Below are 26,679 nucleotides of genomic sequence, written 5' to 3'. Positions count from 1 at the left end.
CGCTGGTTGCCCTCCATGTTCTGCACCGCACCCTGGTGGTCAGCGCACATCAAAGCGATTGATTGAACTCCCATTCTCCCGGTCGAACTTCTGAGGGGACACTTTGCATATTAGCCTTTTATATGTAGAGATACTTTAAAAAGATATTTGTCTTAATTATAATTCTTAATCAATGTGAAGTTAGTTTATCACTATACATGTTACATGTTCTCCAAAAATAAAATAGTTATTTATCAGTTAATTTAGATGTAATCTAATTCTAAGGGAGAATAAAGATACTCAAGATTCCTTCCTTACTTAATGAAGCTAAAACTCATTATTCCTTTGACATTTTATAATGGGAAAATAATAAAAATGTAATACTTATAATTTAAAATTAAATTTATAAAACATGAGAAATTTTACCTATTTAATTTATATTATGCAGTGGTCATTACAATACTATAGGGAACTGCTTGATAAGAAACAATCTCCGATAAATTTTATTTGGAAATAAGTTTTATATTCCACTTTCTCATAATCATAAGAAGTCAACTCCTTAATGGGTTTCTACAAGTACTTAAATTTCTGAAGAGCTACTACTTAAACGATCATTCTGATTTTTCTGCCTTCAATAGTTGCTGGTAAATTAAAGAGATTTTCATGAATACCTCAGGAGTATTTGCACTATAGAAAGAGTTGGCAATTTTATTTAAATATGCCACTAACAAGACATAACCTATCCTGAACATTAATCAAAAATTTGAATGTAGATAATTTTAAAAGAGGTAGAATTTATTTTGTTAATGGCACAAATAGTTGAGATATAGACAGAATTGATTCTCCATTAATGGATAGTAAAGAAAAAGAATCAGTATATACAGACTAGAATGCTTTAAATTGTTAGCTATTTTCTTGTGATAGTATCATATTAAATTAGGTAATATTAAATTTATTAATTCATATTGTCAAATTATAACATATTTAATCTTGAACTGCTTAAAACAAATTAATATAGGTATAACATAGATTTGATCATGCACAATGTGTTAAGACAAATAAGGATACTATGAACCAGACTTGTTTTATTTAATAATAATATTAAGTCATTTACTCATATACCTTAGAAGTAATAAAACACTTTCATCGTGTGAATCATAAGACTGGATTACATACTTTCCTTTTCCATTATGTGACATCACTGCTAATATTTGTATAGTGAAGAAAGTCACAATTTTATATAAGTTTTTATATTTAAGGAGGCATACTTACAGATTCTCTGGCTATAAATGTTTTATCTTTAGAGAACAGTTCTTCTGAAATAGTCAGTTCATGGTCCTTTGATTCAAGTATATCATCAAGATTATCATTGTTTGATAATAGAACTTCCTTCCCATCTTCTCCTAACTCCTTACTAAGTGGTTTAAATTCTTCTTTACATTTCATGTCCATTGTCTCAAAAGTCTGAAAACCAAGCTGACCCTGAAGTAATTCCATTTCATTTAAATAATGTTGTTCTTGTTGACAAAGAGCATCTGCTTCTTTCGATGATGAAGTATTTTCTTTTTCTCCAGATATTCTAGATAGTTCAGTTTGTTGAGCAAATGCTACACTCATTGACACAATTACCTAAAGAATAATGTAAACAAAAAAAGATTAGATTTCTAAATACCAGCAGAAATGAAAAAGCAGGTACCACTCAAAATTACATGACTCTGGTGAGGGGGAGGGAGTTTCGGGGGGAGAAGGATTGAGGAAAAAAGAAAATAAAAAAGAGAACTCATGACATGAACAACAGTGTGGTGATTGCAGGGTGTTGAGGGTGTGGGTGGGGGTGAAAGAGGGCATAGAGGGAATAAATGGTTATGAAAAAAATAAAATAAAAAATAGATTAAAAGATAAAAAAAGAAAAAACACATGGATTAGAAAAAAGCCTGACCTCATAAAAGAAATCCTATGATAAAGTGATATAGAGAAAAAGATTTTCTATTTTACAATGAATCTAATGTAAAAGTATTTTTTATACTGCTTGCCTTTTTAAATTAAAAAAAGTTTTTAAATTCTTACTATGACAGCAATAAATGTTCAGAACAGAAATTAGAAAAAAGGAAATAAAATCCCATATGTTTCTCTCTTCCAAGAAAAACCACTAACACTTTAGTAATACTCTTCTGACTTTCTCTTTCACTACCAATATGGATATGGATACAGATATGCATTTTCCTTATAAAAATGTCAAATCCTAATATTGTAATCTGTGTTTATAGCTTGACCATAGTAAATATATTTTCAAGTTAAAATACATTACTATATAATTTTTAATGAGTTTAAAACTTCAGATTATATAAATATGTTAAAATTTATTCAATTTTCTATGTTGGACATTTAGACTAATTTCAGTCTTACATTATTTTAAACATCACTGTGACAAAAATCTTTGTGCATATCCTGTCTTATTTCCTTACAATTAAGTTCCCAGAAGTGAAATACTTGGTTTGTGCTATTGCGTAATTTCCACTCCAACTATGATCCTAAATCCCTCCTTATTTTGTGTCCCATCCAGCATAGGTACTTAGAAATTCTGATCAGCAGCCTTGGCTCTGACAAATCCAAGCCTTTGAGAACCAACTGCACCAATAACTTTATTTCAAGGGACATTCCACAGAGAATTTGCAATGGCGGAAGCCTGCTTGCCACAGTCTGAGATAAAGCATGCCTGGGCTTTGAAACCCATCTAAAAGAGACTGACCTCAGAACAAAAGCTATACACAAACTGAAAATGAAGTAATAGAAAAAAAATTCCATGCAAGTAGAAACAAACAAACAAACAAACAAACAGTAGAGTAGCAATACTTACATCAGACAAAACAGACTTCAAAACAAAGACCATAATATGAGACAAAGAAGGACATCATGTAAAATTAAAAAATCAATCCAACAAGAGAATATAACCCTTGTAAATATATGTGCACTCAACATTGGAACACCTAAATATATAAAAAAAAATTTGGTGGACATTAAGAGAGAGATTGACAGTAACACAGTCATTTTGGGGGATTTTAACACGCCACTGACATCAATGGATAGCTCTTACTGACAAAAAATCAACATGGCACACTGGACCAGACTGATGTTTACAGAACATTTCATCCCAAAGCAGCAGAATATACATTCAGAAAGAAGAACAAAGTTGGAAAAATCATGCTACCTCATATCAAACTATACTACAAGGCCACAGTAATCAAAACAGCATGTACTGGCATAAAAACAGACGTACAGATCAATGATACAGAATAGAGATTTCAGAAATAAACCCATGCCTTTATGCTCAATTACTATTTGACAAAGAAGGCAAGAACATAGAATGGAGTAAAGGCAGTCTCTTCAATAAATAGTTTTGGGAAAATTGGACAGATATATACAAAAAAGTGAAACTAGACTATCAAATTACACAATACCCAAGAATAAACTCAAAATGGATTAGAGACTTAAATTTAAGTGGCAAAATTACAAAAATCCTAGAAGAAAATATAGACAGTAAAACCTCAGACATTTCTTAGCAATATTTTTGCCGATATATCTCCTCAGGCAAGGGAAAAATAAACAAATGAAACTACATTAAGCTAAAAAGCTTCTGCACAGCACAAGAAACCATCAACAAAATGAAAAGGTAACCCACTGAATCGGAGAACATATTCAAAAATAATACAATGGGGCCTTGACTTATAAGTGTCCCGACTAATGAGTTTTTTGAGATACCAGCTGTCTCTTGGCCGATTTTTTGCATTGAGTTGACAGAGTAATTTGAGTTAACGAGCTCCTTAATGAGCTTGGTCTCGGAACGAATTAAACTTGTAAGTCAAGGCCTCACTGTACATATGATAAAGGGTTAATTTCCTAATTATATAAACAACTTGACACCAAGAAAACAATCCAATTTAAAAAAGGGGCAAAGAATCTGAATAGACACTTCTCCAAAGAGAACATTCAGATGGCCAAGAGAGATATGCAAAGATGTTCAATGTCACTAATCATCAGAGAGACACAAATTAAAACCACAATGAGATAATACCTCACACCTGTCACAATGGCTATCATCAATAAACCAACAAACAACAAGTGCTGACAAAGATGTGGAGAAAAGGGGAACCTTCATGCACTGTTGGTCGGAATGCAGACTGGAGGCAGCTCCTGCGTTGAGTGTCTGCCCCCTGGTGGTCAGTGTGCATCATAGCTACTGGTCATTCTGCCGTTCGGTCCATTTGCGTATTAGGGTTTTATTATATAGGATAGACACATAGACACAACAACAGTATGGTGACAACCAGAGGGCAGGGTGGGTGGATAGAGGTAGAAGAGGGCCAAGGGGAGATAAATGGGGATGGAAAGAGACTTTGCTTTCTGTGATGGGTACACACTGTACTATGCAGATGTTTTGTTGAGCTGTACACTGTAACCTGTATGGTTTTATTAACCAATGTCACCCCAATAAATTCAACATAAAAAGAATTTATATGCCTGGAGTGTGACTCCCCCCTGACATGCCCAGTTACTCTGTGAGGTTTCTTTCAGTAGAACCGTTTTTCATCTACTCTACTCATTCTTTTACAACATGCTATTGTTTTATTGTAAAATCAACCATTCTTTGGAACTTTTCTCAGGGCTTGCAATTTTGTAGTAGACAGGAATTTTCTATCTAAAGCAGGACGATGGTCTTGTTTTTAATAACAATAAACTAAACAAAAAGGTATCTAAAAGGCCCATAGCAGTCATGTCAAGAGAGTCTTTCTTATCCATAATTTGTTTCCATTCCTTAACCAAATGTACATGCTGTTGTGGTCTTAGTGGTAATGGTGTGGCTTTCCTCCAAGCCTTGTTCCAACAGGCTCCTGAATGTGTGCTCCAACAAGGTGTTGTCCCTGCCCCTCTGGGCTGTGGTTTCTCAAACCTCCCTCTACTCCTGCAGACAGACTGGAGCAAGCAGAGGAGACCTTCCTGGCCCAGTTCCTTTACAGCCCCAGGTCACCACCCACTCCACTCTGGAACAGCCAGGAGAAGTGCGGACAGGCTACAAAGCTCTGGACTCCTCTCCATTGACAAGAACACTGGTGGATAAAGGTGAGCATCCTTTTGAGGCTCTATGTAGATATGTATGCTCACATCTCTAGGTGCATATTCATCCAGTTTTTCTTGGGAAATGAGCAAAGCATAGCAAAGGGACCTGGTGTTAGAGCCACAGGGCTTCATTCCAGCTCTTGTATTCATCTCATTTACCATGGAACCTTGAACAACTGACCTTCAGTTTCTTCATCTGTCAAATGTTGAAGATAAGGCCTACATTGCTAGATTATTGGAAGAAGAGCTTAAAATAAAATAGGTACTATGGCAGTATGTTTGATAAGTGAGGAGACTTGGAAGAAAATTAGCATATGCACAGGCTGTGTTGGAGATGGGCACAGCTCCAGTTTATGTTGTAGGATCATGCCAATTCTCAGTTTCCCTTGGACTCCAAGAGTTGTCATTTTTATCAAGCTTTTTTATTTTTATTATTATGCCATCAACATACTCCCCTCAGATTTACCCCCATTAATGACTTAACCCCTTTCCATGTTTCAGTATAGTGTATTTATAATTTCTTTCAGCTGTCTGTAAAAAGGTTCCACCTATAACCTCTGCCGTGTTCCCAGCGCCATCTCAGGACTTGGCAGATCCCAGTATCCCATCCCTGGGCTATGCTCAGGGGTTCATTTGTACCAGTTCCCTAAAGAGTAAGAAGCCCATTCTGCTCCTGGCAGACTGAGTGGGCCTTTCAGGAGCGTCGTAGTGCTGGACAGAACAGGAATATTTAGATTGCTAACATCCAATGTTCGTCTTCACTCTCTATCCTTTATGGGAACAAATTCATTTCTGCACCCCAATGGGTAGAGCCGTTTTCATTGCTCACTGCAGACATGGTAGTTCTCCCTACCCTGGGGGTGCCTTCCCTGCCCTCAGTCCACAGATTTTATTCCAGATGTCCACCTGCATTCTTCCATCAAACCATCTTACACTTTGCCAAGGCAGCTCTCCTTACTTGCTAATGCTTCTGTGAGCGTTCTTGGAAACAGCTGAGGGGTGGAGAGCCTATGGAGGAATGATGCTTTACAAATCAAAAAATAATAATGGAGTATATATAAATTAGAATTTGTCATCTCCACAGGGCATGGAGCAGCAAGAAGTGACTAGTAAATGACAACACTACCCTCTGGTGGCCAACCTAGGCTGGAATTCAAATAGTGCAGGCTCTCTGTGGAGCAGGAAGCTTTGGGTTTCTATACAATGCAGTTTTCCCACTAATTCCATAGAAACCATAATCAAGAAGTGGGAAGAATTCCCCAGAAAGCATTTGGGCCAGAAAGAAACATAATAGAAAAGTCCCATATTTTAGCGTTTGAATTTTTTTTTTGTCCCCCAACAATGAGCTGAAATTCCAAATAGTTCAGAGCTCACTAAAGAAGTTCAGACTTTTAAGGGCATTCTATAATGTTGCTTTTAATAAACAGAATATTTAAGCCACTGCTATCTCTGTTACTAAGGCTTACTGTTAACCGAAAATACTTCTGAAATTCTCTAAAAGAAATGAAAGTTTGTGCTTCTTTTGCATTAAGTAAAAAGTCAGGCAGAGAAAACTTACATTTTTCTAAAGAACTACATAATGAGAGCTATATAAAAGATGGTGCCTCACTTTTTAGTTTGATCTCCAGGAACTAAACATTCAATTCAGATACAGAAGTGACTAAGTCCTGATGGCCCATATATTTCCTTGGTTCTTAACCTCTTCATTTAATTTATTTTTAACCTAATTCCCATGCATTTCCTGTATATCCTATCAATCTTCCCCCTTTAAAATATATATACTCCACTGGGATTGTTATATTGGAACAGTGAAGTATTGTCATAAATAAGAAGACAAACTCAGAATTCAACTGTTGCAATATAAGAACCTGATCAGGTATATGAGTTTTTAAAGAGAATACAAAGACAAAATAAATGGGATCATAATGATAGGCTAGGTAATATACTTGGTATTCAAGAGTTTAAAAGAATGGCTCTGGGCATAGCAGCTAAGAGTATCTATAGTCATTAACATCACAGTAATGTCTCTGGGAAAAGGTAAGCAAAGGTATTATATAAAAGACCAACCACTTTTTTTTCTCATTTCCTACCACATTCCCCACCTTTAAGGAAGGCCAACCTTCTACTATTCACAAGGTAACAAATTTATAAAAACTTGTTTTGGTATTTTGAAAAGTTTCTGATTACTATTCCCCATCAAGAAAAGAATGCCTTTTCTCAAAGAAAACATCACAGAATGTTCCACTTAAAGGCAATTGTGTATCTGAGAACTTAAAGACAAGTCATGTATAAAACTTATAACAAAAAAATAAAGTGTGTTACCATCAACAAAACCTACGTTTTTGAAGACTCAAGGGAGTATAAACCACAATAATCTTTTGGACAAACTATAAACTTACCTTGGCTACTTCTTCTTCTAATCGTTCTTGGTACTGTTTTTCCAACAACTTAACCATATTTGTTTCTTGTTCCACTCCAAATCCACCACGTGAACACTAAATTAAAAAGAAAAATATGACATATTTATTTACACTAATTATACACAACTTATTTGTAAACTTCTACTCTCAAATATCTTCAAAGGATCAGTATTTCTTAGAAAACTTCTGAGAAGTTTTATTTATTTATTTATTTATTTTTAATATATTTTATTGATTTTTTTTTTACAGAGAGGAAGGGAGAGGAATAGAGAGTTAGAAACAACGATGAGAGAAGCATCGATCAGCTGCCTCCTGCACACCCCCTACTGGGGATGTGCCTGCAACCAAGGTACATGCCCTTGCCCGGAATCGAACCTGGGACCCTTCAGTCCCCAGCCCAATGCTCTATCCAGTGAGCCAAACCGGCTAGGGCAGAAAACTTCTGAGAAGTTTTAATAATTAAATTTCAGTTTCATTCTCTTCATTGAAAACAATAATTCTAGTGAATAATTGAGTATATACTTCTACTAAATAATTGTACTTGCTACTGTGCACTTAATAAAGATGCAAAGTGAGAAAATATTTACATATTTATATTTAATAATATACAATTATAGGGTGGGAAAAAGATACTTCTTAAGTATAATGAATAAGATGTATTTATTTAATTTTAAGTAATGTTAACAGTGGCTACCTTGGCTCATGAAATTATAAGCAAATTTCCTTCTTGGTACACATGAATAGTATCCAATTGTCTATAAATACAAATTATTTATATAAATAGAAAAAACATAAATTTTTTAAAAATGTAAACTTGTGCCCTGACCAGTTTGGCTCAGTGGCTAGAGCGTCAGTCTGTGGACTGAAGAGTCCCAGGTTCAATTCCGGTCAAGGGCATGTACCTTGGTTGCAGGCACATCCACAGTAGGGGGTGTGCAGGAGGCAGCGGATGGATGTTTCTCTCTCATGGATGTTTCTAACTCTCTATCCCTCTCTCCCTTCCTCTCTGTAAAAAATCAATAAAATATATTTTTAAAAAAATGTAAACTTGTTCTCAGCATGCAAGTATTTCTTTACCAAATATCTGAATGTCATACAGAGAGATACTCCAAATGGAATGAATGTGAAAGAATAAAAAAGGTAGCCAACATCTCTCCTCTGCATCCAGAATGAGAGCAAGGGTCTTTATTTTCTGTGGGACTTAAGAACTAAAAATCTACTAAGATCAGCTGTTTTACAGTTATAATTCTCAAAAAAGTGGCCATAAATGGGGAATAGACACAACACTGAGGAGAGGCAGAAGGTGGTTCACCTAGATGGCATACACTGGAAAAGATGAGGGCTTTACATATAACACTACAGGCTCGGTGCACAAAAATTTGTGCACTCGGGGGGGGAGGGGGGTCCTTCAGCCTGGCCTGTGCCCTCTCCCAGTCTGGGACCCCTTGGGAGATAACGACCTGCTGGCTTAGGCCTGCTCCCGGGTGGCAGAGGGCAGGCCCAATCCCTAGGTGCAGCCCCTGTTCGGGCTCAGAGCAGCGCCGATAGGGGAGTTGGGGCGCCGCCCCCTGTCATGCACAGAGCAGGGAAGATAGGGAGGTTGCGATGCCACCCTCAGTCACGCTCAGGGTAGGGCCGATTAGGGGGTTGGGGCACCGCCCCCTGTCACACTCAAGGCAGGGTCGATGGGGAGGTTGTGGCACCACCCCCTGTCATGCACAGAGCAGGGCCAATCAGGGGGTTGGGGCGCTGTCCCCTGTCACGCACAGAGCAGGGCCCATTAGGGGGTTGGGGAGCTCCCCCCTGTCACGCACAGAGCAGGGCCCATCAGGCGGTTGGGGGGCTCCCCCCTGTCACGCCCAGAGCAGGGCCGATCAGGGGGTTGAGGACCTCCCCCCTGTCACGATAGGGGAGTTGGCGCACCACCCCCTGTCACACACAGAGCAGGGCGGATCAGGGGGTTGGGGCACTGCCCTCTATCACCCACAGAGCAGGGCCGATCAGGGGGTTGGGTGCCACCACTGTCACACTCAGGGCAGGGCCGATGGGGAGGTTATGGCTCTACCCCATCACACACAGAGCAGGGCCCGTGGGGGGGGGGGTGGATCGGGGTGCCGCCCTCTATCACCCATAGATCAGGGCCGAACAGGGGGTTGGGGCACCGCCATTGTCACACTCAGGGCAGGGCCGATGGGGAGGTTATGGCTCTACCCTGTCACACACAGAGCAGGGCCCGTGGGGTGAGGGGGTTGGGGCGCCACACCCTGTCACACTGATCCCGGTGCCGGGAGGCCTCTCAGCTCCGCTTATCCCAGTGCTGGGAGGCATATTACCCTTTTACTATATAGAATAGATGCCGGGAGCCAGTCCATCCTTGCTGTTTCAAGGGACCTGGCATATATGGCATACTGTTCTTAATATGTTTGCTCACCTTCTTGGCACTATGTGTTTTAACCAAGGTCGCCTCTCTGAGAAAGGTTGTTTCCCCAAGTAGGGATTTTCCCCTGAAGTTAGGGAGGGAATAAAATCCCTTAACTAAGTGCCAGGCGGGTAAGTAATCACTTTAACTACGAATAATCATGCTTAAGCTACATAATCTTTGGAACAGAGATTGATAGGATTGGAATCAACTGGTATAAATACAGTTGAAACAAGACAACAGCAGACAGAACTTAGGAGTCAGAGAGAGAGAGACAGAAATTGGCACAGAACCTACACAGAACGTTCTCTAGAGACAGAAGAACTTCGCTGGAGAGAACATGGCAAAAGATCCTGGACAGAAACTGGCCTCAGAACCTAGAGACAGAACCTAGCGAGAGAACATGGCAAAAGATCCTGGACTGAACCTGACTATAGAAATTGGCAAGAGAACCTGACTAGAACCTGGTGACTGAACCTGGCTGGAGAACCTGGACTGAACCTGGCTGGAGAACCTGGACAGAACCTGGCTGGAGAACCTAGCGAGGGAACATGGCTACAGAACCTGGCTGGAGAACCTAGCAAGAGACCATGGACACAGAACCTGGCTGGAGATCCTAACCAGAACTTCGCTGGAGATCCAGACCAGAACTTGGCTGGAGATCCTGGCTAGGCTGCTGATCAACTGAACGCTGTCTCCGTGTCATTCCTTCTTCGCTGACTCCGTCCACACCTTTGGGGACCCCTGGACCCACTGGGGTTGGACCCCGGCAAATAGAGGCCTGGTACATGGGTGGGGGGGGCTGGTTTGCCCTGAAGGGTGTCCTGGATCAGGGTGGGGGTCCCAACTGGGATGCCTGGCCAGCCTGGGTGAGGGGATGATGGCTGTTTACAGCTGGTCACACACCCCCTTCAGGGTGGGGGTCCCCACTGGGGTGCCTGGCCAGTCTGGGTGAGGGGCTGAGGGCTGTTTTCAGGCTGGCGGGTGACTGAAGCTCCCAACTGCTCCTTTTTTTCTTTTTTCTTTTTTATTCTGGGCCAGCTTTAGCTCTGAGGCTTGGCTCCAGCTCTGAGGCCTCAGCTGCTGAAAACAGGTATCTGGTTTGTTTAGGTTCTATAATCGAAACGCTGTTTCAACTCCAGCTCTGAGATCCCAGCCAGCTGAAAGCTGGTTTCTGGGTTTTTGTTTAGCTTCTATATTTGTTACAATGTTTGAAACTGCAGGCTCAGAGGCCGGCAAGGCAGGCGGGGAACATTGGAGTCCTCCGTCACTGAAGCAAGCAAGCCTCATGTTAGTTTCAAGCTGCCTGGCTGCCGGCCGCCATCTTGGCTGGCAGTTAATTTGCATATCTCGCTGATTAGCCAATGGGAAGGGTAGCGGTCGTACGCCAATTACCATGTTTTTCTTTTATTAGATAGGATAGCCAGTGCTGAAGGAAGCCTCATCCACTGTCCCAATCTACCATCTTTGGTTCAGGAGATCCCTAAACCCTACTCTAGAGATGATCTTGTCCAACTTCCAATGGTGATAACAGAAGCTGTTGGCCAAGGCACTGAAACTAATTTGACACGCAGCCCATATAATACAAAATAAAAAAAGTTTTAAACTGATCATATTTGGGGGGAAAAAACTCCTCTATTCTTCTGGGTAGTTTATATAAGGTATTATCCTCATATTTATGATGCTTACTTCTCAGCAACTATTTATTGGACAACCACTAAACCACAGACATAGAAATGACAGTAAGAAAAAAATAAGTACACATTACAGTTTAAAGATATAATACCTCTGTTGTACCATCCATGTTCTGTTTTAGACGATTTCCAGTTTGCATTGTTTTCTGTACATCAGATTTAGTAATTACGACTGAATCAATGGAGAAGCTAAATATAAATAAAAGAGGGTGAAACATTAGAGTTGTGAGTTTTACTGATAATCCAAATTTAAAGCATGCATGAATGTGTGTACTGGAGCAGGGGAAACAAAAATGATAGGTCAAGAGTTACAGATATTATATTTTAAAACATATTAGTTATTAATTTTCCATTTAAAAGTAAAATAACATAACTGAAAGAGTACTTTAACATCACCAATGAATTTCATGTCATTTTATTTTATTTTCTAAATATGTTTTTATTGGTTTTTAGGGAGAGGAAGGGAGAAAGAGAGTGAGAAACATTGATTGGCTGCCTCCTGCACACCCCCTACTGGAGATGGAGCCCGCAACCCAGGCATGTGCCCTAACTAGGAATCGAATAGGTGACCTCTTGGTACATGGGTTGATGCTTAACCACTGAGAAACACTGGCCAGGATCATGTCATTTTCTAAAGTCAACTACAAATGTATGGCACAAAGTTATTTATAGGTACAGATATTTTAAAGTGTTATCTATAACATTATTGAGTAAAAAAGTTTATGAAATCTCATTTCTATTAAAAATTATTTATATGCACACACATCCACACCAAAAAAGAAGTCTGGAAGAATACACATGAAAAGTAACAATGATTACCTCTAGTGGAACTGGGAGCAGTGACAGTGAAGGGAAGATTCTTAATTTATACAGTCTGAAATGTTTTTCTTTTTAATCTGTGTTATCTTTTGGTATTTTGTAAAAAAGTTCCTAAAATGCTTAACTTAGGTCATAAAAATAAGGTAAGATTAATATTTAGGAACTATGGGTAAAAAAATTAAAGGGTAAAATTTAAAATTTTCTTTTTAACTAATATAATTTCTCACTCCCATTTTTGTGTGCACGCATGCTGCCTTCTCCATTCCACCCTCCTCTTAAGCTCCTCCTCCTTTCTTTCTCCCATTCTCTTCTTTCAGTTCGCCATCCCCTAAAGGCCGGATACAGGTTGTCATTGTCCCACTTCATAACTTACACATAACTAATCCCCTACTGATAGACATTTGATTGTTTTCAAATGCTCACTACTACAAATAATACTACAATACAGATCCTTATAAATATAATCTATGGATGTTTTTATATGATAAAATCATAATTGCCAGGCTTAATATTTAAATTTTTAATATAATGCCAGATTACAAAATGTTATATTAATTTTATTCCCAAAACAGTATCATTTAAGTATTTTCTCAAAACTTCAGCAACATGAAATTTTAACAGTCTTAAAACTTTGTTAGAACACGTCTTTATTTTTGAGATGACATGTCTTTTCAAATGCTATCGGCCAAGTAAGTTTCTTCTGCTATGAATCACCTATTCCTGTCCTATATTCATAGTCCATGTGGAACAAATGGAAAAACTCGTTTCCCTTGACTTTCTTTTCTGCCCTTTCCTGGTTCTTCTATCTTCCTCAACATTTTGTCTGTTTCCTAATTGCTTCTTATATGCACTATTCTGATCCTTGGCTTCAGTATTCATTATTATTGTCATAGCCTAGAAAACCCTCCTGATTATTTATTGAGCCATTAAGGTACAAACTCCAAAAAGGTGCTGCTAAGTTACATTGACTTCATTCTGTAGCTTTATAGCATTTGAAATTATTTATCCCAAATTAAAAAAAATCTGGCTAACACTGAATTCACTGCTCCTCTCTTACAGTTAAGGTTCCATTCCCCATCAGCCTGATTTCTTTATTTATACTTATGCACCATTTTTCTCCATATTCTCTAATCCCAAACAACAAAATCAACTTTGATTTTCTCCTCTGCTTTGCTCCCAACATTATTCCACCCCAATGTTTCATATCCATTCCTTGATTTTCTTTTCTCCTAGAGCCACTCTAATATTACAGAAATGTACAGGATGGACAGTGAAAAATATCACACAAAGATGGATTTAAATTCTAGCACTTTGGCTGTATCACCATGTTTCATTCCCCAATCACTACTTTTAAAAAATTATTTTGTGAATAATTATTGTTTCAATGATTAGATAGAAGTCTCATGAGGGAAAGGGCAGCTTTATATACATCTAAAGCTTCTTCCATGCTATATAGCCAAGGCTCTTATTGAGATGCTTAAATTATCTGCCCCAAATAACAGGCAATAAAAAGTCAAATCAGAGGTGGTCAAATGCAAGTCTGTCTGACTCTTATGCCCATGGTCCTTCTAATTCCATACTATATCCCTAAGAAGCTTCTAGTATGACATAACCAATGTGTTAAATGAATGACTCAGTTATTTCTCTTAAACTAGTTCACATCTACCTTAGAACACTATACTCTTTATTCAAAAAGTGTTATGGTTGTGTCCAAATGTATGATGACAGTTAGAAGAAATGACTTTGACTCATTACTGTTAGTAAGAGTGAGCATGGTGGTCAATAAATGTCTCTTTGGCATGGAGGGAAGTAATGATTTTAGTTGAAAGGTAGTCTCAATACATTTCCACTGAGTATAGAAACTCTGAGAGAGGGTGGCAAGCTGCCAAAAGTTCAAATGCAGGAACAGCAAAGTAAGCCTACATTTCAGAAAATTCCCCTTTTTTCATGCTTTGGAGAAAAAGCATCACTAATTAAAAGGAGGCTATTTAAAATATTGTAGCTGGTTATTTTAGAGAGTTTTTGCTATCTTCCTATTTTCTTTCCCATCAGGAAACCTAAAGTAGTGGTTTTCAAGAGGCAATCCATGAACTGCCTGCATCAGAATTACCTGGTTACAAATACAAGTGTCCAGGTTCCATCTCAAAGCTAATGAGTCTGTAATCTTAAGTTTCAATAATATAAAATGATTAAGTTTGGGGCCAATTCCAAAGCCTACATACAGACCCTGAATCAAAGGAGAAGCATACTGCTTCCAACGAACTGTGGACATTCACTATTTTCTAACAAGCAGAGCTAGTTATACACTATAGTATACTTCCCAAATGAAGTATTATTAACTGTTCATTCATTTAACAAATATTTATTGAATACCTACTGTGCATAGGGAAATATTATAAGGTTTGGGACATATCAGTGATGTAAACAGACAAAAACCTCCACCTTTCTAACACTTCACAGGAGACAGTCAATAAGTGAAACAAACTACCCTCAAAATACTCTCTCTCTCTCTCTCTCTCTCTCTCTCATTTTTAATTTTATATATACAATAAATAATATTAAATAATATGAAAAAATGAAGCAGAAAATTAGGACACCGAGTTCTAAGGGGTGATTTTAATTTAAACAAGGTGATCAGAATTGGTCTCTTGGAAACATGACATTTGAGTTAATTCTCCATGGAGGTGAGTGTGCTGGGTATGCAAGCACCTGGAGAAAGATCACTTAGGTAAAAGGAACCCTTGCAGGACATCAGGCCCTGTTCAAAATGTCCACTGAAATGTGTGGTTCACATGAAAAGGACCTTGAAATTTGGTCCTTTCAGAAACAACTATGGATATATTTGGTCCATGCCAAAGGGACCTTGATATTGATCCTGTTAAAAACATCCATGGTTAGAAAATGTCCCTGGGTTCAAATGGCCCATAATGTTTATTTATATTTTTGGTTTATAGGATTAATACATAAAAATACTATCGCGTTTTATTGGTTGAATAATTATGTGATGAATGTATTGCCAATAATGATCCTTCTCAACCTCGGTAGTCCAGCTGGTAATGGCACAGAGGTTAGGTAGATGCTTTGGGGTTTGAATCTTGCAGAAGAGCGGGATTTAAATATCAAAGACCTTTTCCTGTGGACCAAATGTCTCCATGGATATTTTAACAGGATCAAATGTTCACTAACCGAAGGAACAGAAATGAGAAGTCCCTAAAGCAGGAGCATATCCACGATTTGAGGATCTCAAGTAGATTAGCTTGAGAACAGTAAATGAGAGGCAAGTCTGTCGGAGATAAAGTCAGAGAGGTAACAGGGACACATCATGTAGGCCCCCATAATAGCAGTGTAAGAACACAAGAACATTGGAATAACCTCATCTGTCTTAAATTTTAAAAGCAAAGTTCTAGAACTGTGTTGAGTTCAGACTCTGGGGAAGAGTTTAGGTAGAAGCTGGGAGATAGGTTGCTGCCACAATACAGGTGAGACATGACGATGGCAGTGATCAGAGGAATGGTGAGAAGTGGTCCAGTTTGGACGTATTTTGGAGGTACAGGTAACAGCATTTATTGATAAGTGAAAGTGAGTTCTGAGGGAAGAGGAGTCACCATAGATGGAGATGGCTGCGGAAGAAGCATATTTTGAGGGGGGATCCAGAGTTTTATTTTGGACATGGTGAATCTGAGTATTAGACAATCAAGTGGGGGAAGTCCAGCCATGACTGAAATGCTCATATCTTAGAGTCCTCGTGTATTCCCCACGTCAAAGTAGTACAGACTTGGCATACAATAAACAACAAGAACATGCACACTGCTTCATTTAATCCAGCAGATTAATAACAACCAGCACCCTTATAAAATATAGGTGTAAGTAAAATTCCTATAATAAAATGTCTGGTTTACATTAACATTTACTTTACACATTTTAAGATAACTATCTCCTGTTCTTATTTCTTGATAATACTACATCCCATCTCTTTCAAATAACTTTGCTTAAGTTACTTTTTCCCCCTTAAAACAACCATTCTATGAGTGTTACTAAGCTACACATACTATTGATTGAAATTATAAGTAGATGGATACCTTGGCTGAACTGTGGACTCACTAATAGCTTGAAGTTTTTCCTGCAAACAATGGATCTCTGCCTCATAGTTTTCTTCAGTTTCTTTCAACTGTTGCTGCAAAGAGGATATGAGTTTTTCTAATTCTTGGACCTGTTTTTCAAGTTGTTTAATTTTTTCAATATGTTCCAGGGTAGATAACTTGCTTTTATGACTGGCATCTAAGATAAACATAAGAAAAGACATTTAATACAAATTTATGAGTGAAACACCACAATCATTTTTCTGTGTGTGCAGAGAACACTCATATATAAAGCTATTCCTGATCAAGCTCCTGCCAATCACTTGGGCTTTATGCCCCACTACTTTTTCACACACCTTGCACTCTCAATTCTCCAATTTGGATGCGTCTGTCACACCTGCAGGTTTAAATCTCAGGAGCCTGCCCTAAAATGCCACCCTCCCTACTCCTGCCCACTGCCTGACCCTACTAATCCTCCAAGGAAGTACTAGACTTTTCCTCTCTCCTACCATTCTTTCTATTCATTCTATTATAGAAATGGTCCTGCTGTTTTCTAACAGTTAATTTTATATTCCTTTCCCACCGGATTGTGACTTCCTTTGGGAACATATTTCAGTGATTTTAGATTTCATAAGCACTTGATAAACAAATGAACCCAAGACTGAGATATACAGTTACCTTCCTCTATGGGTTCTAAGACAAGAACAGAATCACTTATTTACTTATTTACTTCATACTACTTATAATTTTGTCAAAAACCATTTACCTGTTTCCTGTGTTTTTATATTCTGTAGCTCTAACTGGTGAATTTTCTGAAGTTCCTTGATTTTTTCCTCTTGAGCAAAAATTAGTTCCTCTTTAAGACTGCAAAGAGCTTTATCTTTTTCATTTTCCATGTATGCACGAACTTGATCCACATGAGTCGAATAAACCAGAGAGAGGCATATACGTTGAGCTTCCATCTGTAGCCTTAAATCATTCTTAAAAGTGAATGTATATACATTAGAAAGTTTTAAAATGACAAATCAAATAATTTAACTTCTATTTTTTGCATATACTGACCACAAAATGGAAAATACATGAAATTATAGTTTAACAATTCATGTAAGGAAAGTGAAGCCTAATTTTTTTCTCACTTTTCATTCTGCTGCATTGCTCCACTTATCTTTTTCAAGGAAAGTACCATAATGCTTTCTTTAGCTCAAGTTCATGGTAAATTTTGATATTTGGTATAGCCAGTATGGCGTCATCTCTTATTTTTGTTTAAAAATATTTTAAATGTAAAGAAATACAAAGAAAAATGTTATAAACATCTACATATTCACACCCAAATTAACAAACACTAATATTTTGTCTTTTTAAAAAAGATTTCTCCTTCCTACACACTTCCTTTTTGGTTTAAAACAAAATATAAATAAAATTTAATCTATCATACTACCATTCCTCCTTCTCCAGAGACAATCATTATCACATTACTTACAAGTCCAGTCCATTACTTATACTGTCACTTCTCAACATATCTGTAGGCAATGTACTATACCAGTATTTAGTGTTCTAACGAATTCACATAAATAGTGCAAAATGGTATTTATATTACAAACCACTCTTCTCATGCAATATCCTTCTGAGAGTTATCCATGTAGATACAGGTTAACTTATTTTAACTGTAGTATGGTATATATGAATATACCACAATCTTTCCATTTCCTTTCTGGAGATAAACTGGACTATTTCTAATTTTTTATATTTAAAAAAAAAAGTTACAATAAATTCTTATACACATGCCTTGTAAAATGTGCCAGTGCTTTCCTAATGTAGTGATTCTCAAACTTTAGCGTGCGTCAGATTCATCTGGAGTGCTTATTAAAGCAGATTGCTAGGCCCTTCCTCCAGAATTTTTGGTTCTGGAAATCTGTTGTGGGGCTCGAGAATTTGAGTTTTAACCAGTTTCCGAGTGATACTGAAGTTGCTGGTCAGGGACCACACTGACAGCCACCTAGAAATGTAGTATCTGGGTTGTAGCTTATGCACATTAACTGTATTAGATTTTACCAAAATATTTTATGTATAGTTATACCAATGTATATTGACATTAGCAGTGTATGAGTCCTCATCTCCCCCATAGTGTCACTACACTTTTTACTGAGACTTATTTTGCAATCTGATGGGTAGAAAATACTGGGTTTTTTTTGTTTGTTTGTTTGTTTAAATGAATGCATCTTTTTTTTTTTTTACACATTTTAAAAAATATATTTTTATTGATTTCAAAGAGAAAGGGAGAGGGAGGGAGGGAGGGAAGGAGGGGGGAGAGAGAGAGAGAGAGAGAGAGAGAGAGAGAGAGAGAGAGAGAGAGAAAGAGAGAGAGAGAGAAAGAAACATCAATGATGAGAGAGAATCATTGATCGGCTGCACCCTGCATGCCTGCCACCGGATATCAAGCCCGTAACTACTGGGCATTTGCCCTTGACCAGAATTGAACCTGGTACCCTTCAGTCCACTGAGCCAAACCAGCTAGGGCTAGAAAATGCTGTTTTTTTGTTACATCCATTTATAAAGTTAAAAGTATCCCTTCATGTTTATTAGCCATTTTGGTTTCCTATTCTGAGACACATGTCTATATATCTTTTGTTCAATTCTATAAATGTAATCCTCTTCTTACATCAGTGTTCTCTACACCTTCTTCAGATTAACCTTCCCTTTTTTTTTACTATATGTGGCAAATATGTAATCCCAGTCCTTCAACTTGTAGTATTATTTGTAAAACATATATAATGATATTTATCAATCTTTTCTTGTGTATTTTTGTCTTCATTAAAAGTCCCTATCAAGATTCTAATTTCCTTTTATGTGAACATCTTTAACCAATCTGGAGTTATTGTATTCTAAAGGGTAAGGATCTAATTCCCTAATTCCCCACCCCAAATATCAAAAGGATATTTGCCAAAAAGCATAAAAGAATATTATCAATGACTTATATCAATTTGAAAACATAATTTAAAATGAAGGCCTATGCTATTTCACTGTTGGTTCTTGATAAACTGGCTTTGTTTTGTTTATTCTTTCTTTTATTCACTCATTTAAAGAATCTTATTAACTGCCTATCTTGTGTCTGACATCATTTTAGTCACTACGGATACAACAGACAGGGTTCTTGCTTCAAAGAGCTGATATTCTAGTTGTTCCTCCTGTAGTTTCTAAATGCCAATACCTTTTTCAATTCTAATTATTACCTTCAATTTTACACATATACATTTCAATCCATGTTGTCCCCAAGCATCAATAATCGATCGTATAACATTTCTGCCACTCCTCCCTCTTCCTTGCATCCCGACATTGATGAGACTTCTGTGATATTATTTTCCTCCTGCTCAAACCTCCTAATTATATTCATATGGAATTATACTTCAAAATTATTTATTTGTTACCTTTAATTATAAAAAAATCTTAACACCCACATTTATTTTCGTTTCAGTGCGAGATATCTGTTCTATTTACTAAGTTTATTTAGTCCCAGGAGTAGTAATTTGTGTGGCCTTAGCATTATTTCTAAGCATATTTCGATTGCTCTTAGGTGTCACTGTTGTGTAAACTATTGCTCAGTTTCTTCTGTGAGCTTCCTTCCATACACACATATTCACTCTCCTCCTACCAATAAAGGGGTTTGTCTTGGTAGTGATGAGTGGGCAGGGACAATTTACAGGCTTGCCTCTCTTCACTTTCTGTAAGTTAATGTCACTGAAAATGTCTTTAGTAGAGGAAATAAAATTCCTATTGAAAAAATGTGACCATTTTATTATCTTCAAATTTAGGTCCTCTCCTAATAATGCTTTTTAAATGATTTCTGGTATTTTAGGATTAATTAAATTAAATTGAAACCAGTTTAAGGTTTTGAAAACAATTCCAGATATTGAGCAAATCATTAATAATTATGCAATTTGAATTTCTTAATTATTTAAATTATTAAAATGGAAACTATCTTCACGTATGATATATTATAAATATGAACATATTAGAATAATAAAGAGAAAACTTTCCAGTGGCTTCCTACTGTATCCTATATAATAAAAGCCTAATACGCAAATTGACCGAATAGCAGAACGACCGGCCGCTATTGATGTACACTGACCACAAGGGGGCAGACGCTCAATGCAGGAGCTGCCCCCAGCCTGCAGGCCCCAGGGCAGCCTAGGCAGGTGGCAGTGGGGGGGCCCTGATCACCCTGCTGGTCACCCCACAGATTGGCCCTGATCACCAGCCAGGCCTAGGGATCCTACCCATGCATGAATTTCGTGCATCAGGCCTCTAGTATAAAATAAAATCTCAACATCTTATAAAGTCTGTAAGTCTCCCTAAGATCTGGCCTCTTACTTTTTCAAACTCTTCTTCCACTCTTCCTCTTTCAAAATCAACTAAACACACTTTCATTCTGCAACTCAAATTCATCTATGTCTGTCTTCACAATTGCTCTGATTTCCTTGGGGTAGGCTCCTCCCTGTCATTCAAATCTCAGTTCAAATGTCAATTCCTCCAAGAAACCTTTCCTGACCACCCTATTTAATGCTGCCACATCACTACCCCTCATTCTCTATCACTTTATCTGTTTTATTTTCTTCCTAGGACTTACCACCATTTCTAACTACTCTACTTGTTTCCTTGTATACTGCCTGCCTGCATCACCAGAATATATGCTTTCTGAGATCTGGAATCATCTTTCTCTTGTTTGCCATTATACACCTATACCTGGCAAGAGATTCAGTAAATACTTGTTACATAAATGAAGAAACACAAGGATTGAGTTAATATCATTACATAAGACACCTAGTGGAATTTTCCTATTATTTCTAATATTAGTATCTAGCAAATATAAATTGTTGGGAGTCATCTATTATTACTTATTACATGCATTCTTTAACTGTATTTTAGAATTAATACTTTTCCCCCTTTGAGGTATAACGATACTCAAAGAAAACTCTAGGGCTTAAATTGAGATTTTTTTTTTTTTCAGGGAAATATAGTTTCACAACTACTGAACAACTATATAGAGTACTTTAAATTTAAGAGTTGATTTTCAGTTGTGGAACTTTGAAAACACCAGTATGAATTAAAATTCTGAAACTGATCTTTGGGATTATAACAAAATAGTAAAAAATAACTTTTGTAAAGTTTATATTCTGAACGAAGTTATTTAAATTCTTGCCTTTCCAAAGAAAATGTGAAACCATTACTATTTTTTTTTATTTGTTGAGCAGAATGTACAACACAGATGAACTGAAAGAAAGCCAACAATGTTTAAGAAAAATAGATACAAGAAATAATAAGTAAATGACAGGCCCAAATGAAAACTATATTACAGGGTTCATTTTCATTCTCCTGTAAGGAGGTTAATTTATGTCTTAGGAAAAGAAAAACTTTTTTTTAGTATGTAACATACATTAGCAATGCACTTTAGCATATATAAGTAAGTAAACATACCTGTTCAGATTTAAGTACACTAAGTTCCTGCTGAAGTTTATCACTGTCACTTGGTTCAGTTATCCCAAGCGATAATTCATTTGTCACAGATGGCAAGTGATCCCAACACAACTGTTCTTGTTTGCTTTCTTTTCCAATAGTCATATTTTCAAAAGGTATTTTCTCATCCTCCACTATTTTTGATTCACCAAAATCTTTATTTATTTTAGAAACTGATCCTTCAGATTCCCTGCTTGTCATAGTCACAACACCATCATTTAAAGAACTTAACTGAACATCACATCCACTTATATTTTCTGTCCTATTATGGTTAATTATGACTTCTAGCTCTTTACATCTCAATAAAACTTGCTCTTTCTCTTGCTTTAAAGATTTAACTTCTTCACTTAGAAAACAAATTTCACCATGTTTCTGTTTTAATTGTTCAGAAAGGTCAGAGAGTCTTTCGGACAGTTCTAATTTTTCTCGCTTGGTTACCTCAAGTTTTTCCATAAGTTCTGTGGTATCTTTCTCGACCACCTCACCAATTTCCAATGATTCTGCTATGAAAATTTTGTCGTCATCAAACACTGAACTTTTCACTTTTGCTGTAGTTGGGTTTATTCTTTGCCAATGATGAAGTTCTTCACTAAGTGCTTTAAGCTTACTTCTGTACTCTACCTCTTGTTTATTTTTACTGTCTTCTAAATCATTTTTTGTCTTGAGAAGGCAAGCATAATCCTCTTGTAACTCCTGATAGTTAACTTCAAAATTTTTTTCAGCAAATGAAAAAGTGTTTCGTTGCTTCTCAATCTCTTCATTTAGCTGAGTACATTGTTTTTTGAGGTCTTCATTTTGCTCAGTGAGTATTTCTATTTCTTTTTGCCAGCTACCATCTTTGGATTTGGACTTAATGGAGTCCGTGCAAATTAATCTTTCTTCTTGATTAACAGTATATATTTTCAACATGTCTTCGAGGGCTTTTTTTTCATCTTTAAGAATACTATTTTCTGCTTCAAGTTGCACAAATTTTTCTTGAAGGTCATCCTCCTTTTCCTTCATTTGTTTCTCCAATAATTCAGTTTTAAGCTGCAATTCTTGAACTTCTTGTTCAAGGGTACCCTTTTCCTTTTCTTCTTGTCTGAGTATTTCAATTTCTTTTTGAAGTTCATTGATTTGAAGAGCCATTTCTTCTGACTTTGAATTCACAAGGGACTGCTGTAAATCTTTTAGCTTTGAAATTTCCAAAATTAATTGATTCTGCTTAGTTATCAAATTGTCTCTTTCAAACTGTATGTTTTCTATCTTTTGACTCATTTCATTCTGTAAGCCATCTATCTGCTGTTTATAGTGAATGCCTAAGTTATCTTTAAGTTTCTCAATATTTATTCGATGCTCAATTTCTAAATCTTCCTTTAGTTTGGAAAGTTCTTCTTCATGACTAAACAGAAGCTGTGTTCTCAGTCTCTCTAATTCAGCTTCTTGTGATTCTGCCATTCTATCTAACACAGCATTCTTTTCTCTTTCTAACATGTCAAGTTTTATCTTATAATTTGTAACTTCTGCTTCATGTTTTAATTCTAGTTCCTTCCTGGATTCGGATGCAGATACAATCTCAGCTTTCAAATCCTCCACTGTACTAAGGGACTTATGTGCTTCATTTAGTTTACTTTCTTGTTCAGCTATTGTCTGTCTAGCTCTCTGAATTTGGTCTCTTGAAAAGCTCAATTCTTCAAAAAGGTCTTCAAGCTGTCTTTGTAGAGCAGACTTTTCTCCTAAAATTATTCCTAGTTCTTCTTTGAGTTTTTCCTTTTGAGAGTTAGTATCTTGCAATTTTATATTCAGTTCATTTATTGCCATATTCATTAACTTTACTTGATCTTCATTAACTGTAATATTTGGACGTGATCTTAAAGCATTATCCATCTCTCCCTTATGTTGTGTTTTAAGTTCATCTATCTGTGATATGTGTTGTTTTATTAACTCTTGCTTCATCTGTACTATCTGCTGTCCATACATCTCATCCAGCTCTGCCCGGAGTTGTTCTAACTTTCTTTGTGTTTCTTGTTCCATTCTTTGCAGGATATCAGTTTCAAATTGGCTATCTTTATGGTTTTTCTTCTGAAGTTCTTCAACTGTCCCCATTAATTGTTTTATTTCCTCAGAACACTGTCTTTCCTTTTGCTTGGAATTAGTCAGCTCTAAATTCATATTTTTTATCTCTTGATTCTTTTGTACAACCTGTTCTTGTAATTCTTCCAGTAATTTGTCAGCAGCTATGACTTTATCCTTTAGCTCAAGAGTTTTTCTTTCTTCTTCAATTATTTTTGTATTTAATTCTTCAATGATTGCCTCCTTTTCTTGAACTTCTTTATTTGAGCTTTCTACTCTTTTATCTTGTTCCTTTAAAAAGAAAAAAAGAAAATATAAAAATGACATTTTTAGTTCCTAGGAACTTATGTCACTTAACCTCATTACCAAGAAAGTAAGATTTTTACATAATCGTATAAAAAGCGACTGCTGGGGCTGTCCCTCAATTTTCTCAAGTCAGTGAGAAAATTTATAGTTCTAGAAGAAAGTCTTAAAAATCAAGGTTCCTCCAGTGTATTCTAATGACCTGAAGGTATTTGATGGGCAAGTGCCTTAACTTCATTCCTGGGGCTAAGTGAATTAGAAATTTAGGGATATGCAGCACTTAAGTGACTGAATCTCAAGCAACATGCAAGACAACCCTACCATGTATGACATATCAACTTGGTTCCAGACTTTTGGTTTCAAAAGAAATTTGAAAGTGGGACAGATACTTTTGCCTGGTTTGGGATTCTATTTTAGAATTGTAGGTAAGCCTAAACCCAGAACAATTGCCAAAGCTGTGATTATCATTAAGCACAATCATACACAGGAGTCTTATACCAAAATAAGTCAAGCAGGAACCATGGAGTTGAAGTTTTCCCTCTGTTACTTAGTTGCCTATGTAGTTAAGGGTTGTAGACCCAAGAACAAAGAAAAAAGTAAAATCGGAAGAATGGAACAGAATATATGTAGGTAAATTAAATCACCTTAAGGCAGAGGTTCTCAACCTGTGGGTCACGACCCCTTTGGGGGTTGAACGACCCTTTTACAGGGGTCACCTAAGACCATCAGAAAACACACATATAATTACATATTGTTTTTGTGATTAATCACTATGCTTTAATTATGTTCAATTTGTAACAATGAAAATACATCCTGCATATCAGATATTTACAATAGGATTCATAACAGTAGCAAAATTACAGTTATGAAGTAGCAACGAAAATAATTTTATGGTTGGGGGTCACCACATGAGGAACTGTATTAAAGGGTCGCGACATTAGGAAGGTTGAGAACCACTGCCTTAATGAGACAAGAGTCCCAGGGCAAGGGGACTTACTAGTAAAGGCACCTTGAATGATTATATTAATATATATAAAGAAAGAATGTCAAAGCCCAGAAAAAGGAAAGCCTCAGAGGGAATTGTTGGCGGAGTCCATTCATGTATAGTCAGTCTAGGGAAGAGAATAAAGGTGCCATGAGACTGAGAATTCTGACCCTTCTGGGAAAGCATTCCAAGAGTAGAAAGCAATGTAGGGGTTTGCAGCAAACAGAATTTAAGAATTCCAATCCAGAGGCATGATCATTCCTACTGTGAGATGAATACATCAGGTTCTCACAGCCTAATGCCCTGAATATTTGATTCTTTTAACATTCCTTGACCTCATGCTCACTAAACAACTTTCTTTTATTATTATTTAGCTCTTCAAAAGTAAAATCCAAGGAACTTAAAGTATACAGGTCTCTAGGAAAATTATTTTTCATTATAAAATAATAATCTTATATTTAAGCCCTGGCCAATGTTGCTCAGTGATTAGAGCGTCACCCCATGCACCAAAGGGTCGCAGGTTCCATTCCTAGTCAAGGGCACAAACCTGGGTGGCAGGTTCAATCCCCGGCCCTGGTGGGGGCACATGCAGGAGGCAACCAGTCGATGTATCTCTCCCTCAGTGTTTTTTCTCTCTCTCCCCCACCACTTTCCTTCCACTCTATCTAAAAATCAATGAAAAAAAATCCTTTGGTGAGGATTAACAATAAATAAATACCCCCACTCCAAATAAAATAAAAATCTTGTATTCAAGATTTAAAAATTAGTCTCTTGAACTTGGAAAATCTGAGTTCAGGTTTTCTCAGCTTGTCTCAGTTGATAGAAAATAAAAACCAAATCGGACTTCTGACCCTACAAGTAAAAGACCAGATTCTTTACTATATAAATTAACCTAGATAATGAATGCTTTCCTGTGCAGTTACTTGAGCAAAATCCTATCAGCTTCTGCGTTGGTATCACATATCCTATCCAATGTCACCATAAGTTATTACCAAGGACTAAGCCTTATGTCAATTTCAGCACTACTGTATGGCATTTAAACCAGCTTAATCTCTGAAATCTCAGTGTTTTCGTCTATAAAATAAAGATATTATTTTCTCTATCTCACAGAATATGCTTGACACTAAAATAAATACATTAATTGTTAAAGCAAAAGAAACATATTTACATGTAAATATATAAATTAATATAATTCTATACTAGAAAAAAAATCTATAAGGCATTTGGAACCTATAAGAAAGTAAAATCCATTTATTGAGGTCAACTTCAGTTAAATTGTTAAATAAGTAATTAGTCTTGAAAA

At 36.9% G+C, this 26,679-nt stretch overlaps 1 protein-coding gene across 1 annotated transcript in view; it reads right to left on the bottom strand.

The window, feature by feature from the left end:
* Window positions 1–26,679, bottom strand: part of AKAP9 (A-kinase anchoring protein 9) — a 127,438-nt gene that overhangs the window by 69,387 nt on the left and 31,372 nt on the right. Inside the window, exons 8-13 of the mRNA XM_081102336.1 lie at window positions 21,998–24,379; window positions 17,292–17,505; window positions 16,526–16,724; window positions 11,720–11,816; window positions 7,494–7,589; window positions 1,252–1,608 (exon numbers count right to left, since the gene is read on the bottom strand). Coding sequence (XP_080958462.1) covers window positions 1,252–1,608; window positions 7,494–7,589; window positions 11,720–11,816; window positions 16,526–16,724; window positions 17,292–17,505; window positions 21,998–24,379 — 3,345 coding nt within the window. The remainder of the gene's footprint in view (window positions 1–1,251; window positions 1,609–7,493; window positions 7,590–11,719; window positions 11,817–16,525; window positions 16,725–17,291; window positions 17,506–21,997; window positions 24,380–26,679) is intronic.

The sequence above is a fragment of the Myotis nattereri genome (genome assembly GCF_964212035.1).
Source record: "Myotis nattereri genome assembly, chromosome: 11".
NCBI lineage: Eukaryota > Metazoa > Chordata > Mammalia > Chiroptera > Vespertilionidae > Myotis > Myotis nattereri.
Note: the sequence above shows the minus strand (reverse complement) of the source record. Positions and strands in the feature narration are given on the sequence as shown.